At 49.8% G+C, this 15,906-nt stretch overlaps 1 protein-coding gene across 1 annotated transcript in view; it reads left to right on the forward strand.

The window, feature by feature from the left end:
• The window catches only part of LOC144820832 (uncharacterized), a 933,795-nt gene that overhangs the window by 812,178 nt on the left and 105,711 nt on the right, over window positions 1–15,906 (forward strand). Inside the window, exon 25 of the mRNA XM_078677961.1 lies at window positions 1,049–1,163. Coding sequence (XP_078534087.1) covers window positions 1,049–1,163 — 115 coding nt within the window. The remainder of the gene's footprint in view (window positions 1–1,048; window positions 1,164–15,906) is intronic.

A 15,906-nucleotide genomic window follows, 5' to 3' on the forward strand; every position in this document is an offset into this window, starting at 1 on the left:
GGTTCTAGTGGCTAATACATACACAGTTATGATACTAAGTTAGCGCAATGGGTTTTGTAAAGACCCTATTAACATCAGAGGGCAGAAGGGACAGTCTACACAGTTTGGATCTTGGATGATTTAATATATTTACAGTTCAATAGTATAAAACACTTTCTTACATTCAAAAAGCGCTACACTATGTCCATTGTGCCCCCAAGTGAAACATGAAAACAAAGAACATTTGTGACTATTTACAATGTGCAATGTGTGGTTTTCATGAAAACAGAGATCGACCATTCAATTCATTAATTTATCGACAGCCTAAGTGTGTGATTACACTGGCTGTAGTTTGGTCTGATCTGTAAGGTTGCCGACTACGTTTCGACCCACTATGTATGAGGGGTCTCTTCAGGACTGTAAGTGTGGGGACATCTGATGTCATATGCGCAGCTAAAGCGAGAGTGGCCTGACCCAAAGTGGTGAAAGGAATTTAAAGGACTCACGTGAGGACCCAGCCGGGTTCTAGCTGTGAGGAAAGATAACTGGCTCTTGTATTTTTAATTTCCAAAACGGACTCTAGCGATGCCCTGCTACGTCCGTAGCATTATGCTCAACTCGGAGATTCCCGAGTGCTGTTTGTCCTTCTTTGCGGAGCGGTCTCCGTCTTCTGAATGAGGTACGCGAATGAATCTGCGGCCTCTGCGTGCCAGTTACCACCCATGGTGCGATGACCTCGCACCATGGGCGGAAACTGACACGCGGAGACCGTTCCGCAGAGAAGGACAAACAGCACTCGGGAATCTACGAGTTGAGCATAATGCTACGGACGTAGAATCTGGCTTCAACCTTGAGGATTTCCGGACAGCAGACTTCTGTGACTTAGTAGGATTACGAAGAGGTAATTGTGATACAAAACAATCAGTAAGCATTGGTGTGGCACAATCTGATGTGATTAAGAAGCTAGAGAATATTCAATTGTAGTATCTCTGCTCTCATTATGTGCTGGGATTGAAAACGAACTGTGTTTGCAACACCCTGAATTGAGTCCAGTTTTTTCTTTTTTTAGGTGCCTCATACAATCATCCATTTTTCTGAGGAACAAAAGGAATGTTTACAGGAAAACACGAACACCCTTAAGCAAGAAACTATTTCTGACAATGGTGAAATGGTGATATTACATGGTAAAATGTGTTTTCTTTGGTTTATAATATACCTGAGGTTAAACTCCAGCAGAATAGGCAATCTTTATCTTTGTAGTACTAGATTGATGTCCTTCAGTACGCAACATCTTCTGTCGCAGCACAGTCTGGATGGTATGTACTAATAATGAGGTAAATGTAACAAGACAAAATGTGTATCCCTACCATGGGAGAAGACCTTCCTTCCAGGTGCATTGCCTTCATGTTTCAGGTTCATTACAGTTGTTTTGATTCCCTAAGTGTACTAAAATGTGCTGTGGTCTCATTGTTCTGTAAATTGCATTTTCTTAATTATTTTCTTTCAGTTCTCAATTATGCATTGGTGTTTAGAGCCCTAGTGTCTTGCATTCGTCCTTACCTCCGCAGTGCATGTCTTTGTCTGGCTTTAGTGGTTATTGTACTATTGCATTCCTCTGTGTGCCTCCCAACTCCAGTGCATTAATTCCACTAAGACTCACAGTTTATCATTGATCATGGAAATAGATTATTGAAAACAGTAGCAGCTGGTGTCAGGGAAATGTGGTGCGGCAGCGCAGGGGGAAGCGTGTCTGCCATTCTTCTGGTCTCAGCTCTTCTGGTCTTATGGCCACAGGCTGAGGCTCCCGGCCTCATTCCCATGAGAGCAGTGTCTGGATGCTGCTCTCATACCCATGATTGGGCAGAGCAGGCTTGGTTTGCGCTCCATAGGGAGCTGAGAGCCTGTGCCTGCTTGTCTTCCCGTCCAGCAACACAGCTGGATTGGAGAGATGTCCGTGCACATGACGGTTTGGCCGTCCTAAGATGGCCGGTCTGATAGAAGTGCCCAACACTCCTTCTCGCTCTCCTGTAGTGCTGTTGTTCGCATCCCCCCCCCCCCCGACGTGAAAATGGGTGGCCCTTTCAGAGGAGCATTCGCAAATCTCAGGACAAAGCTAAGTATTTTGCGATTAGCTTGTCTGCTGGTAGGGGGGGGGCGACGCTCCTCCGCCATTGCGGAGGAGCAGCCACTGCATGTAAACTAAAATGAGTGTCCACAGTTACTTGTTGCACACTACCATAAGCTGCAGTAGCACCCTGCTTGTTATGGGTGTGCTCTAGGGGGTCACTCCGCCACTCTTCACTCCTCAGTGCCCACTATACAAGGACAAGCTTTTCTAAGGTCATCCCAATCTTATTGAGTGCTGGCAGAATTCAATTGGTGAAGTGTGTTATAATTATTTGAATCTAATAATTCTAACATAATGCATTGAGCACTATATAATCATATGAAAATGGATTGCAAATCGCCTGGCTTATGAGACTGTCCTTGTCTAAGCACTAATTAAATAAATAATCAGTATTTTCCTTTTAGTATTAGCCAATCGAAAACATATAGACGTTGTTTAAAACGCCTGTTGTCCTATCTCTGACTTCCAGTGTCTGGATAATTACTTAGTGAAGTAATTATCCATCGCACTTGATCACGCTGCGCTCTCAACTTGACATTATTCTTAGAAATGTAATAGTTATCTTAACAGTTCTTCACTACCTATTTTTCTAAAAGTAGCCTTAGCCATTTTTCCTTTTAAATTTAGTATAATAGACACATTGAAAACAATGTTACTTTCAGTTGGTACTATCCATATTAAACATTTTCCCTGCCATTTTTCTTAGTTTGATTTTAAAGGTTAGTGTTTCAATTATTATGATAAAACATTTACATTAAAGAATTCTGACTATTTGTCAGAGGGTTGTCCAGCCTTTAATATTTCTGTAAGCATACTATGCAATAACTTTGGACCTGGGTATGTTTGTCTTTCTCATATTTAGATTTAGGTGCCATCATTCTGGAATAGTTTCTTGATTCGTAAGGAATCCAATTTTAACTTTTATGACCATGCTGATGTAAGCAGCAGAAATGCAGTCTGACTTAAATATTAAATCTTCCAGGAGCAGATGCATAGTCTAGTCTGCCATCTAATCTAAACAATAATATTGGCCTGTTTTATGAGTGCTGTGTATGTGGTAGCTGGACAGTGACCAGCCTTTGACTGCAGCATGGCGTGTCCACAGACTTGTAGGTCACGTGGTCCTCTTAGATCAGCTTTAGCAGCATGCATTATCTTGTGGAAAATTGAACATCCCCTCAACTCTTGAAGCCCACAAAATTTGGAATTCGCAGCCTGAAGGTTTGGCTGAAGGAAATTGGTGGAGAAAATTAATATACTGCTGATTTCCTTTCTAGACAAATTCCTGTCAAGGGAACTGTAGAGGTTGTGAAAAAATATGAGGAAAAAAATGAGTCATTATGAAGCCCTACCTTTAGGTGGGTTGTATAACGGTACCATGCATGTCATTACCACGCATGCCTTTACAACGCATCCATTACAAAACATTAGTCTTTACCACATTTGCCTTTACCAGGCATAATTTTGCAACAAAATCATGTGTGGTAAGTATTTTTCTGGTAAGTATAAAGTCCATCTTACTTTATTGGCCCCCAACACCTAAACTCAACCCCCACATCCTAAAAATAACATGGCCACCCAATTACCCTTACCCACCCTAAACCCTAAAAATACCCTTGCCATCCAAAAACCCTTACCCACCTTGAACCCTGAAAATACCCTTGCCTCACAAAAACCCCTACACATTCTAATAATACCTATGCCACCCAAATATTCTACATACCCTAAACCCCCAAAACACCCTTAATACTCAAAAACCCCTATCCACCCTTAACTCTAATGTGATTAATAATAATTAGTTTTTTTGGTAAGTTTGAAGTTGGTGAGCAGTTGTGCAATATAAGGTAAAGAAACTCTGTAAAAGTGTTATATGTTTTTTGAGAGGGTCAATATATTGTGCACTATCTTGTGGTTATATAAAGTCGATCTGTACCTTCGGGTGATGTTGTGAAAGCCAGGTTTATATCTTTCTGGAATATAAAGGGAATTGTTAAGCGATGCAAAGTTGTGAATTCCATCGAAACCCATTGAGAGGATCTTAGGCACTGGCCAAGAAATCAAAAAGAAAAGCAGCCTGTCAATATGTGTTCTTGCAGGCACGTCAAGATAGGGTAGATTCATTTTTTGTGCGGGGCCTTGTATACCATCGCGTTTTCAAAAGCAAACAGGCAAATAAGATTAAACAAGCGCTGTGCAGGCAAAACCTAACAATGAAGCCCTTACTGAAAAATTTATACGGTGCAACAATTCTTATAAAACCTTGAAAATGCCTAAAGCATCGGGGTGAACAAACTCTGAAACTCATCCTTCCTTCAAAAGGATTGCTGTTTTTCAAATTTTGGAATGAGGCAGTGGAAAGGGTGGATGCTGCGCGGCACACCAAAAATGCGCACAAACCAGAACTGCTATTTACCAGTTAAACTTAGTTTATTTTCCACCATCTTTTAAAGAGAAAAGGGCAAATCTGGTGTTGCAAGGATCCTGCTCCTACACAGAACTGTGCAGAGAGACCCAGGACATCAGTGATACCAGAAACTCACCTCAGACATATGGTTAAAAATAATGTGGTCAACATTGTTGCTATTCTATAAAACACAAAGGGAGAAATCATATTACAATGATGGTGAAAACAGGTCGTATAGTGCCTAGTTATAACACCCTCCCTAAATAGGAACTATGTTTATAAGCTATAGAAGGTCTCTTAGGCTTGTATGGGGGACCCCATTACCTCTCTGCTCAGAAAGAGTATATCACATCGGGATCAGCAAAAGCTCTCTGCATCCCTGTAAAAGGAAAATCTTCCAAGGTGTGAAATCATGGCAACTGTGCAATAATAAAGGCGCCAGAATCTCAGTTGGCTCACAGCTGCCTTTTGTTGTGTCTAAAAACGTTAGCCGATTATTTCAAACAACAGCTACCATGTTATGATAACCTTGATGGCTTCAGCACTCACTGTGCAGACTAGGGGCACGATGTAAGTCTAGGGATGTCAAAAACAAGCCTTTTCTCATGTGCAGACATTCACGAAGCCTAACTTACAAAAACAACTATATGCAGTGTCGTGTGCAAAAGCGGCAAAAGGTAAAATGGCGTTTAAACTGCCTAATAAGGGGGCGTGGCCAAGATGGCGGAGTGAGGAGTCGCACCCCGCGTGAGCTCTCCCGACCTTGAGCCCCTAAGCCTCGTTATCGCATGGATCTCCCCCCGATCTATGGCCCTAACGATAGCCGAGACTACGGAGCACCCTTGACTTGCTAGAAAACCCGGCTAGACGTCGTAGGTGCGGCGGAGAAGCACCGGAGGCCGAGCGGAGAGCGGTGCGGAGGAGGGGCCTGCGGCAGACGCCTTCAGGGAGGAGAGGAGGCCTTGCGACCCAGGCTGCGAAAGGCCGGAGTACGGCAACCGCCGCGGCTGGGCGAGTGCAACGCTAGCAGAACCCCGAGCCGGGGGCTAATACGGAGGGGGCTGGCAGAAGGCCCCGAGTGACGCAGCCGACGAGGGAGCAGGGTGCAAGACCGGAGGTGCAGGGCCAGAGGCGCGGCCTGCGGCTGGCACGAGCCGATCCCCGCGGCCGCAGGAGGAGAGCAGTTAGAGGGCCGGAATTCGCTGGACGAGCAGTGGTGGACGAGCGCCTTGGGGCACGAATGCTCGGCGACCGGAGACAGGAGCTGCCCCGCGCTCGAGCCGGCCCGGAGAATACGGGCTCGTCGCGGCGCGTCCGAGGGAGCGGCCTGCCTGCGCCACACCACGGAGAGATGTAGAGAACCCCCGTGGACTGGGCTGGGTCCTCGGTGGCAGGGAGATGTGGCGAGCTGCGGATCCTGGGCCCCAGGACTTGATCTGCTGAGCGGGAGAGACGCGGGTGAGAAGCTGTCGCCCCCCCCCCTCCTGGTGCATCACGAGGGAGAAGCTGCCTGAGGGGCCGAGGAGACCTGGGCCTGACTGAAGACCCCAGGCAGGTTATCAGAGAGACCACCGAGGCTTGAGGTAGGAGGGCAGAGACCTCCGATACTGGGGGTCTGGAGGAGCTCTGGCCACGCCGCACGCTAGAGACTTGTGCATGAGTAATCACCCCCGACAGCGAAGACGACTGTCCGAAACTCGCGGACAGGTCGGTGCTTCGCGGGGAATCCAGTGGGGATCTTGCCGGGCAGCAGCGGGGGCCAAACGGACATAGTAGCCCTAACTACAGCACCAGTGGTCTGAGGTCCCGGAGGGGCGCGGAACAGCGCCGCGCAGGACAGGTTGGCCCCCTACGGGACTGGAGTGCCACTACTGGTGGCTGCCACATAACGACTGCACCTGGGAACGTAGCGGGGGTTGGTGCCAAGGAGGGCGACTGGCAGCCCCCACTTCGCACTGTGGACTGCCGAAGGACGCCGGAGGACATAAAGGTTCTGCTCAAGAGGTGCCCACTTCAGCAATGGCCAGCAATAGAGGGGTCAAGAAAGGGGAACGGACATTGCCGGAAATGATGAACAGGAACATGGCGAAACACGACAAGGGGCAGCACTCTCCTGGCCCCTCGACCGGCTCGCTGGATGCAGGGGATAGAGAGCCACCGGTCACCAGGTCCTTCCTAGAATCGCTCTTCAGTTCCCTTCGAGAGGATTTTCAGACGCTGAAACAGGAGGTGGCCGGAGAAGTCCGGGAGGTGCGGAGAGAGGTCGATAGCCTGGGCGAACGAGTGACGGCCATGGAAGATTCCGGACACTCCAGGGATGAGGAGATCGGACACCTGCAACAGGAGGTGCTGCGCTTATGGGAACAACAGCTGGACCTCCATGCACATAACGAAGACCTTGAAAACCGGTCCCGCCGGAACAACATCCGGGTCCGGGGAGTGACGTCCAGGGAAGAGGGGGAAGACGTTGCCAGCTATCTGCAGGGACTGTTTCAGGAGATATTGGGTGGGCCGGAGGACTTCCCTATAAGGATTGACAGGGCACACAGAGTGGGCGCGACGCGCCGGGCCTCGGCGCCCCCGCCTGACGTACTGGCATTCCTGCCGGACTTTCCGCTCAAGGAGCGAATCCTTCGTGAGGCACGGAAACGGCAATCGCTGCAAGACCAGGGGCACCCGGTCGCTCTCTATCAGGACTTGTCGATGATCACGCTTCAGAAACGTAGAGCGTTTAAAATAGCAACAGACTTTTTGAGGTCCCATGACGTGCAGTACTCCTGGGGGCACCCCTTCCCGCTCATCTTTCGATGGAACGGCGTCCTATATCAACTTCGATCCCTTTAGGACACCTGTGAAGTGCTGGGGATCATCGCGACGGATGAAGACGCTCCTACGCCACGTCGCAGGCGTATCACAAGGGACGGCTGGCAGAGAGTCCCTGACCGCCGATCCTCGGCCTCCTCTGCTAGACCAGACTCGCCCACCATCCGGGCTGGCAGGGACGATGCGCTGCGAGAGGCGGCCGGAGACACTGTCATGACAGGGGCGGCGCTGACGGCTTAAGATGTCTCCGGGGGGAGATCCACACAGCCTTCTTCGCACTGCAGGTTTGGGGGCTACGCGGGGTGGGGGTGGCGGCCGGGGGTGTGGTGGTCGGACGCCCACTTTAGTACCTTACCACAGACTCGTCCTTCGAGGACCGGACTGGGACTATGATGTTCTCTGGATTTGAGTGGGGCTCGGGGAGGGGGGGGAGGGGAGGGGTAGCGTGATGTTTTGAGTGTTTGGTTGGTGAGGGAGGGTTGGTGGGGAGGGGGTGTTTTGGGTAGGGGTTGGGGAGTTGGAGGGAGGGGGAGGGATCGTCCAGTGCGCTCTAATGACCCGAACGCTGTTCGTGGCATGCAGGAACCTTGTTTCACCCAGCAAAGGATGTTACGCTTTTATCTACACCTTTCCCTATGCCTCCTGGGACTTTTAAGATAGTGACTCTCAATGTCAGGGGCCTCAACAACCCGGTTAAGAGGCGGGCAGTCCTAACTCTCCTAGCAAACACACGGGCAGACATTTGTCTCCTTCAAGAGACACACCTACTTTCCCAAGACACCCACAGACTGCGCTCACACAAATTCCCGACACAATTCTTCTCTTCCAGTAACACTAAGACTGCGGGGGTGGCAATCTTGGTAGCTAGACACTTCAGGGGAGAAATCCTTCACAAACACGCAGAGCACAAAGGCCGGCTGCTAGCCTACCGGTTTAAGATCGGAGGAGTCGCTTTCACAGTCTGGTCCTTGTATAGCCCTAATGAACAACAAGAGCGCTTTTTGCGATCGGCGTTGGAGGATATTACAGCTTCGCAGGATAGACATGTTATTATCGGAGGAGACTTTAATCTGGTCTTTGACTCTGCCCTGGATAGATCCGCGCAACGCTCCCCGCAGGTCGGGGAGTTCTCAGCCGGGTGTAGGATGCAATTGTCGGAGGTGGACCTACACGATCTCTGGCGTCATATGCATCCCGCCTATAGGGGGTATTCATATTACTCTCACGCCCACAAGACTTACGCGAGACTGGACCATCTTCTGGTCACGACTCCGGTACGGGCCTTGGTCTCGGAGTCGGACATGGGAGTGCTATCCTTATCAGACCATGCCCCGGTCTCCGCCACGCTGTGTCTTCCGCCGGTATCTCACCCTCCGAAAATATGGCGCCTTCGCGATACCCTGCTACACAGGAAGGTAGTTGTTGACCGCATCGAGGGTGCCATACGGGAGTACTTGTCCCATAACGACAATCCCGATACTTCCCTAGCAACGCAGTGGGCAGCCTTGAAGGCAGTCCTCCGGGGGGAATTTTTAGCCATCTCCTCTGCTGAAAATAAAGAACGCCAGATTAAGAGGGAGGAACTTACCCTGCGGGTCCGCGAGCTCGAACAGATGCACCGCCGGACGGGGGCCCCCAAGATCTGGAAGCAACTTAAGGGGGCCAGGAAACTACTGGCAGCCCTAGATCTCGATCGGGCGGAATATGCCGCGCTTCGCTTGCGCCATGCCTATTACACCGGGGGGGGGGGGGGGACCGCTGCGGTCGACTGCTGGCTAATAAGCTCCGAGTGGCGCATCAGAACCGGCAAGTGAAAGATCTCTGACTCCGCTGGGGTGACGGTCACGGAGGACGCCGATATAGCCGATACGTTCCGTAGGTTTTACGCAGAACTATATACGGGAGACCCACCAGATGATACCGCGACGTCAGCATACTTAGATGCGGTCGCCCTCCCCTCCCTAGACCCCTTGCAGTCAGAACACCTAGAACGGGACATTCGGATAGAGGAAGTGATCTCTGCCATCGCCAAACTTAAGCACGGCAAGGCCCCGGGACCGGATGGTTATACTTGGCTTTTTTATAAAACGTTTTGCACGACGTTGGCTCCGCTCCTTACCCGCCTATTCAACTCGTTCGCTACTCCAGGGGCCATTCCGCCTGATCTCCTGCGAGCCTCCCTCACAGTTATTCCCAAGCCCGGGAAGGATCGGACGCAATGCTGCTCTTATAGGCCGATCTCCCTTTTGAATGTGGATTTAAAACTGTACACGGGGATCCTTGCGGCGCGTTTGGGCCCCCTCCTACCGGGACTTATAGACCCGGACCAGGCGGGATTTGTTCCAGGGCGACAAACTGTGGATAACACCAAAAGGATTGTCCACCTTCTAGAGAAGGCTTCCCGGATCCCGGGGGAGAGAATGATGCTGGCGGTGGACCCCGAGAAGGCGTTTGACCGAGTGCATTGGCCTTATATCGAACGAGTCTTGCTGAAGGCGAGCGTAGGAGACAAGTTTCGCTCCATGATCCTTAATTGCTACACTCTGCCGACGGCGGTAGTGCGGGTGAACGGGTATAGTTAGAGTAGTTTTAACATCAAGAGAGGTACTCGGCTGGGATGTCCGCTTTCGCCCCTGCTCTTCGCGCTTTATATGGAACCATTCGCCCAGCGGGTGCGCACCAACCCGGCGGCGACTGGGATACGGTTTGGGGGCTTTACTCATACCATCAGCCTTTATGCGGATGACGTTATACTATCTTTAGATAAATCCCGAACTGCCCTCCCGGCATGCATTGAAGAGCTGGATCTCTTTGCTGCTGCCGCAGGTTTTAAAATGAATATGGGGAAATCTGTTGCTTTGGACATCTCCCTTGCGCCTGCCACCAGATCTCACCTACAATGCCTGTTCCCCATACTCTGGTCATCGGATCTGGTGCCATATTTAGGACTCCTACTGGCCCCCACCTTGCCTGCCATGGTGAAGGCTAATTATGCCGCATTGGGCAAAAAGATCCGGGAGGAGCTCGGGCGCTGGAACCGCATCACTCTTTCCTGGCTAGGCAGGATAGCTGCTGTCAAAATGACGGTCCTCCCCCAGGTTCTTTATCTGTTTCGGGCCTTGCCGCTCCAGCCGCCAGTTGGGTGGATTCAACAGACACAAACAGATCTCTCACGCTTTATCTGGCAGGGCAAGAAGCCCAGAATGCGCAGGGCACTCTCCATGTTAGCCCCTGAGGCCGGGGGGCTGGGGATACTGGACCTGCGCAAATACTTTAAACAGCACAACTGCGTTACCTCGTGGAATGGAGTAGATGGGAGTCGGATAAGCACTGGCTCTTTCAGGATCAGGCGGTGGCGGGACGGCCCCTGCAGGAGGTGCCATTCCTGCGCCGGACTCATCGCCCCGCGAATCTCTACGCCTCATTTGTCACCAGAGTTCCGTTGCGGGTCTGGGATGCCACTAATATTAAGCACAACCTCACTTCCTTCCCATCCCCACTCACACCATTGGTGGACAACCCGGACTTTACTCTGGGGATGGAGAGGGGGGCTTTTACCCACTGGAGAGCGGCCGGCTGTCGCGCTCTGTGTCACATGTACGGCCCTGAGGGAGTCATCCCCTTCTCGCACTTCAGACAGGAGTTTTCCCTCCCAGAGTCTGAAAGGCTCCGTTATATGCAAGCACGACACTGGGCACTGCACACAGATGTTAGGGGATCGGCCGATAGACAATTCCTCCCCTATGAGAGATGGCTCATGACACACACCTCTGATGCAAAACTGATCACCGATCTTTATAAGCTACTACAACCACTTTCCGCACACTATTACAACCCCGGGAGGGAGCGCTGGGAACGGGAGTTGGGCAGAACACTAAGCCATAAAGAATGGGAGCAGATATTTTACAGGGCTCGGCACTCGGCATACCACATGGGCCTCACCGAAACACTGACCAAGGTCTCTACATACTGGTACTACACACCGGAGCGGGTTCACGAAATGGACCATAGCAAAGACGACACATGCTGGAGGGGGTGCGGGCAGCAGGGCACACTGACACACATTCTGTGGGACTGCCCGCTCCTATGGCCCTATTGGAAAGAAGTGTTAGATGAAATTGATTCCAATTTTAATACCGAAGTGCCACGCTTCCCTGCATACATCCTGTTGGGGCTCCCAAACCGTCTAATGTATCCCCTCAGATCCCGCAGGGGCAGACAGATAGCTATCGCGCTGGGTTCTGCAGTGCAAACATCCTGCTACACTGGCGGACCGCCTCATTAGCCTCCATCACGGGCTGGCTACATAGATTATGGCATGTGCTAGGCATGGAGAAATTATCACTCACAGTAGCAGGGGATGTGGAGCAATTTAACGACTTATGACAACCGTTCCACTCTCTGCTGCTCACTGAATTTAAGGAACTCACCTGTCCCAAATATCTCCGCCTATTACGACTCACGAGCTCCACGGACCCAGCCAACTGAGGGGATGAGGGTCTAGCCTCTCTCGCTATGGGCGTCAAGGTATACGGCTAGGAACGGATCTGCGCACTGGACGAAGGGGAGGGGAGGGGGGGCAGGTGGGATTGGGGATCCGGGAGTTGGGGGTTTGGGTGGGAAGTTTGGGGAGGGATAGTTGCGTTATTTTCGCCACGATGCCTATCCTTTGGTACCGCTACTGATGATCCCATGATTGCACTGTACTAAGCAGATACTCCGTAAGGGACACAGCCTTACTCGCATGGACCTGATACCGCATGTACACTGTATGTTTGTCTCAAAGTGTTGTTTTAAAAAATAAAATACTTTAAACCTAAACTTCCTAATAAGCCATGCTAACATAACGTGTGTAAACCAGGCTTAGGCCACGCTACACTGGGAATGAACCTATGAATGTCATATGAAACAAAAATGTCTGCAGCAGATGCGTTAACCCACTAAGCTACCTCACACACCAGTGAGTGACTACTTGCAAAAAAAAATCCGATCCCAAAGATTTGTTTATAGTTCAAAAAAAGTGCAGCTCTGAAGAGTGTATGCCTGCAAAGTAATTGCAGCAGAATGTAATAACGAGCTGCTACAGAAATGTGCCTACTTCGGGCCAAAAAAATAGAACCTCCAGCTGTTTAAAAACTGCAACTGGCAGAAAGCCTCTGGAACAGCCCAGTAAAATTATCACCTAATGTCAAATATATGCCCTTCTCACAGATTTAAATCGCTGGCACAGGCAATGGAACTACGCCACCTTTTCATAGTTTCACATGCGACAAAATGAGTGTAGGTACACATTCTAATGGAGTCTCGTTATTTGCAGCGCCACACAAATGAAAACAAAACAAGCAGATTCACAGATTTGAACAAGCTTTTAGAGCCAATCCAGAACCTTGGCTCGGCTCTCCCTGTGAAAGTGGTGGTTTATTCGCCCCACCATACTGAAAACACAAACAAAGGTCTGCTTTCACCAAAAGCATAGCTAAGCCTTGAACACAGGTAATTTCTGCAGTGACAGGGATGAGTATCCAAGCCCCACTTGGGCAGAGGTGGGAGCACACCAGTAAAGAGACTCTCACCAGTAATAGCTGCCCTGAAGTGGCAGCAGCTTCTCTCGCGGACTGAGTGCTTTATAATTCAGAAGAGGGTGTGAAATAGGTGCTACAGATTTCCTTCTTGCCGAAGATGTAACCGCGCAGCCTATCCGTGATGGTTCGCAGAATTTGCTGAGCTTATAGAAGCTTCTGCCATGATTGCTGCCCTTTCAGGAATAGGTAGGCCAGTTGGGGGTTCCCATCTAAGATTGATCTATGGCAGAGGCCTGGCCGTAACTCTGTCATAACACTGAATAGAAAAACTTATTAAGATAGCTAACAGAAGAAAAAACACAACCAAAAGTGGAAGGAGGGCAGGTGTGCAGATGGAGTGCTCGTAAAAAAAAAAAAGAAATTTACATGCAGATTGAAGTAGCCACTGGAAGAACACTGGCCAGTAGACAGTGACCGGAAGGTGTCCAAGCTCCATGCGACGGCATGGACGGCAAAAGCGGAGCAGGAAGTGAAAGCAGACGACGTGCTGGCCAATGAGAAGTAAGTAAATTAGAGCGACATTGGAATCAACCAATGGTAAGTTCAGATAAGTATGGATCAGGTTCTAAACTCCAGCTGTGCAGCCACGTTAAAATCAGCATTGTGTACTTAAATGCAATTGTCAAAAATAATATTCCTGCATGAATCAGTCAATCAACTCTGAATTATAGAGCGCGGCTAATCACCCGTGATGGTATCCAGGAGCTGTTTTTTTTTTGCTGGGATCAGTGGAAGAGCCAGGAATTGCGTCCTTTTATGAGACTTGGCTCATAAATGCGCTTATTAAGGCAAATAAAACATATATATTGTGAGCAGTAATTATCGTCATTATGTGAACCGTCAAAGTATTTATAATGAATAAAACCTGTGTTTGGGTATTATTTTTAATACATTTTCAACCAACAAGCTGCAGTTATAAAAGTAGCCCCTAGAGAGTGTCACATTATAACTATACTGCATTGCTACCATATCCATGGCCCATAGAGAGCGCTTCAATTCCTGTGCTGCTGTTAGCCGTCTTTAGGCCTTTCACATATTAATGAATATAATTATACTCCTGGCCCCCAGAGGACACAGCTTGGGAGTGCTTGAAAATGTAAGGAAAGTTTTGGGGTAGAGAATGTTTTGTAGTCCCTCCAACTTAGGTTGGGAGTCTCTTGAGATCCATTGTGGAGTGATGTCGCTTGTGTTGACTAAGTCGTCCTGGGAACACCACAACTGGAAAAATAACTAAAAATGCTGTCAAAATGATCCAGCCCCGCAGTATATTATGGGGCTCTCCTCTGGAGTGTAGTGACTATTATAGTGAGCCATGAAGCTTTTTCTTTTGTTTTTCTTGTTTATTTTTAGGGGTGCCCGGCTTTATAATGCGGTACAAAAGGGGGTGGTAATGGACAGAGCATCTGTACCAATCAAAGACTCACACCCAGTCAAAAGATCTGGGTTTAATCCATCACCGTTCTTTAGCCCACTCTGCCACCCCAGTTCAGACATGGCTATATGCAAATCAGTCTGACCCTGTGCCTCATGGGAACAGTCCACCCCAAACTGCCAAGCCATGCCTTCCCTGGACCGGAAACAAGCTTCCGAGGAACGGTTTCTGGCATTACAGCCGTCTTCAGCCCGGCTTGCTTGAATCCAGTGGCAAAGTGAGCAAGGGACTCACGTCTGAGCATACCCTGCCACACTTATGGCGGCCAAAAGCTGTACAAAAGGGGGTGGTAATGGACGGAGCATCTGAACCAATCAAAAACTCACACCCAGTCAAAAGATCTGGGTTTAATCCATCACCGTTCTTTAGCCCACTCTGCCACCCCAGTTCAGACATGGCTATATGCAAATCAGTCTGACCCTGTGCCTCATGGGAACAGTCCAGCCCGAACTGCCAAGCCATGCCTTCCCTGGACCGGAAACAAGCTTCCGAGGACCGGTTTCTGGCATTACAGCCGTCTTCAGCCCGGCTTGCTTGAATCCAGTGGCAAAGTGAGCAAGGGACTCACGTCTGAGCATACCCTGCCACACTTATGGCGGCCAAAAGCGGTACAAAAGGGGGTGGTAATGGACAGAGCATCTGAACCAATCAAAAACTCACACCCAGTCAAAAGATCTGGGTTTAATCCATCACCATTCTTTAGCCCACTCTGCCACCCCAGTTCAGACCTGGCTATATGCAACTCAGTCTGACCCTTTGCCTCATGGGAACAGTCCAGCCCGAACTGCCAAGCCATGCCTTCCCTGGACCGGAAACAAGCTTCCGAGGACCGGTTTCCGGCATTACAGCCGTCTTCAGCCCGGCTTGCTTGAATCCAGTGGCAAAGTGAGCAAGGGACTCACGTCTGAGCATACCCTGCCACACTTATGGCGGCCAAAAGCGGTACAAAAGGGGGTGGTAATGGACGGAGCATCTGAACCAATCAAAAACTCACACCCAGTCAAAAGATCTGGGTTTAATTCATCCCCGTTCTTTAGCCCACTCTGCCACCCCAGTTCAGACATGGCTATATGCAAATCAGTCTGACCCTGTGCCTCATGGGAACAGTCCAGCCCGAACTGCCAAGCCATGCCTTCCCTGGACCGGAAACAACCTTCCGAGGACCGGTTTCTGGCATTACAGCCGTCTTCAGCCCGGCTTGCTTGAATCCAGTGGCAAAGTGAGCAAGGGACTCACGTCTGAGCATACCCTGCCACACTTATGGCGGCCAAAAGCGGTACAAAAGGGGGTGGTAATGGACGGAGCATCTGAACCAATCAAACATTCACACCCAGTCAAAAGATCTGGGTTTAATCCATCATCGTTCTTTAGCCCACTCTGCCACCCCAGTTCAGACATGGCTATATGCAAATCAGTCTGACCCTGTGCCTCATGGGAACAGTCCAGCCCGAACTGCCAAGCCATGCCTTCCCTGGACCGGAAACAAGCTTCCGAGGATGAAGCCAAGGTTGAAGCTAGGATGAAGCCAAGGTTGCGTGCATGGTCTGTGGGTGTGGGT

The sequence above is a fragment of the Lissotriton helveticus genome, chromosome 1_1, assembly GCF_964261635.1.
Source record: "Lissotriton helveticus chromosome 1_1, aLisHel1.1, whole genome shotgun sequence".
Classification (NCBI taxonomy): domain Eukaryota; kingdom Metazoa; phylum Chordata; class Amphibia; order Caudata; family Salamandridae; genus Lissotriton; species Lissotriton helveticus.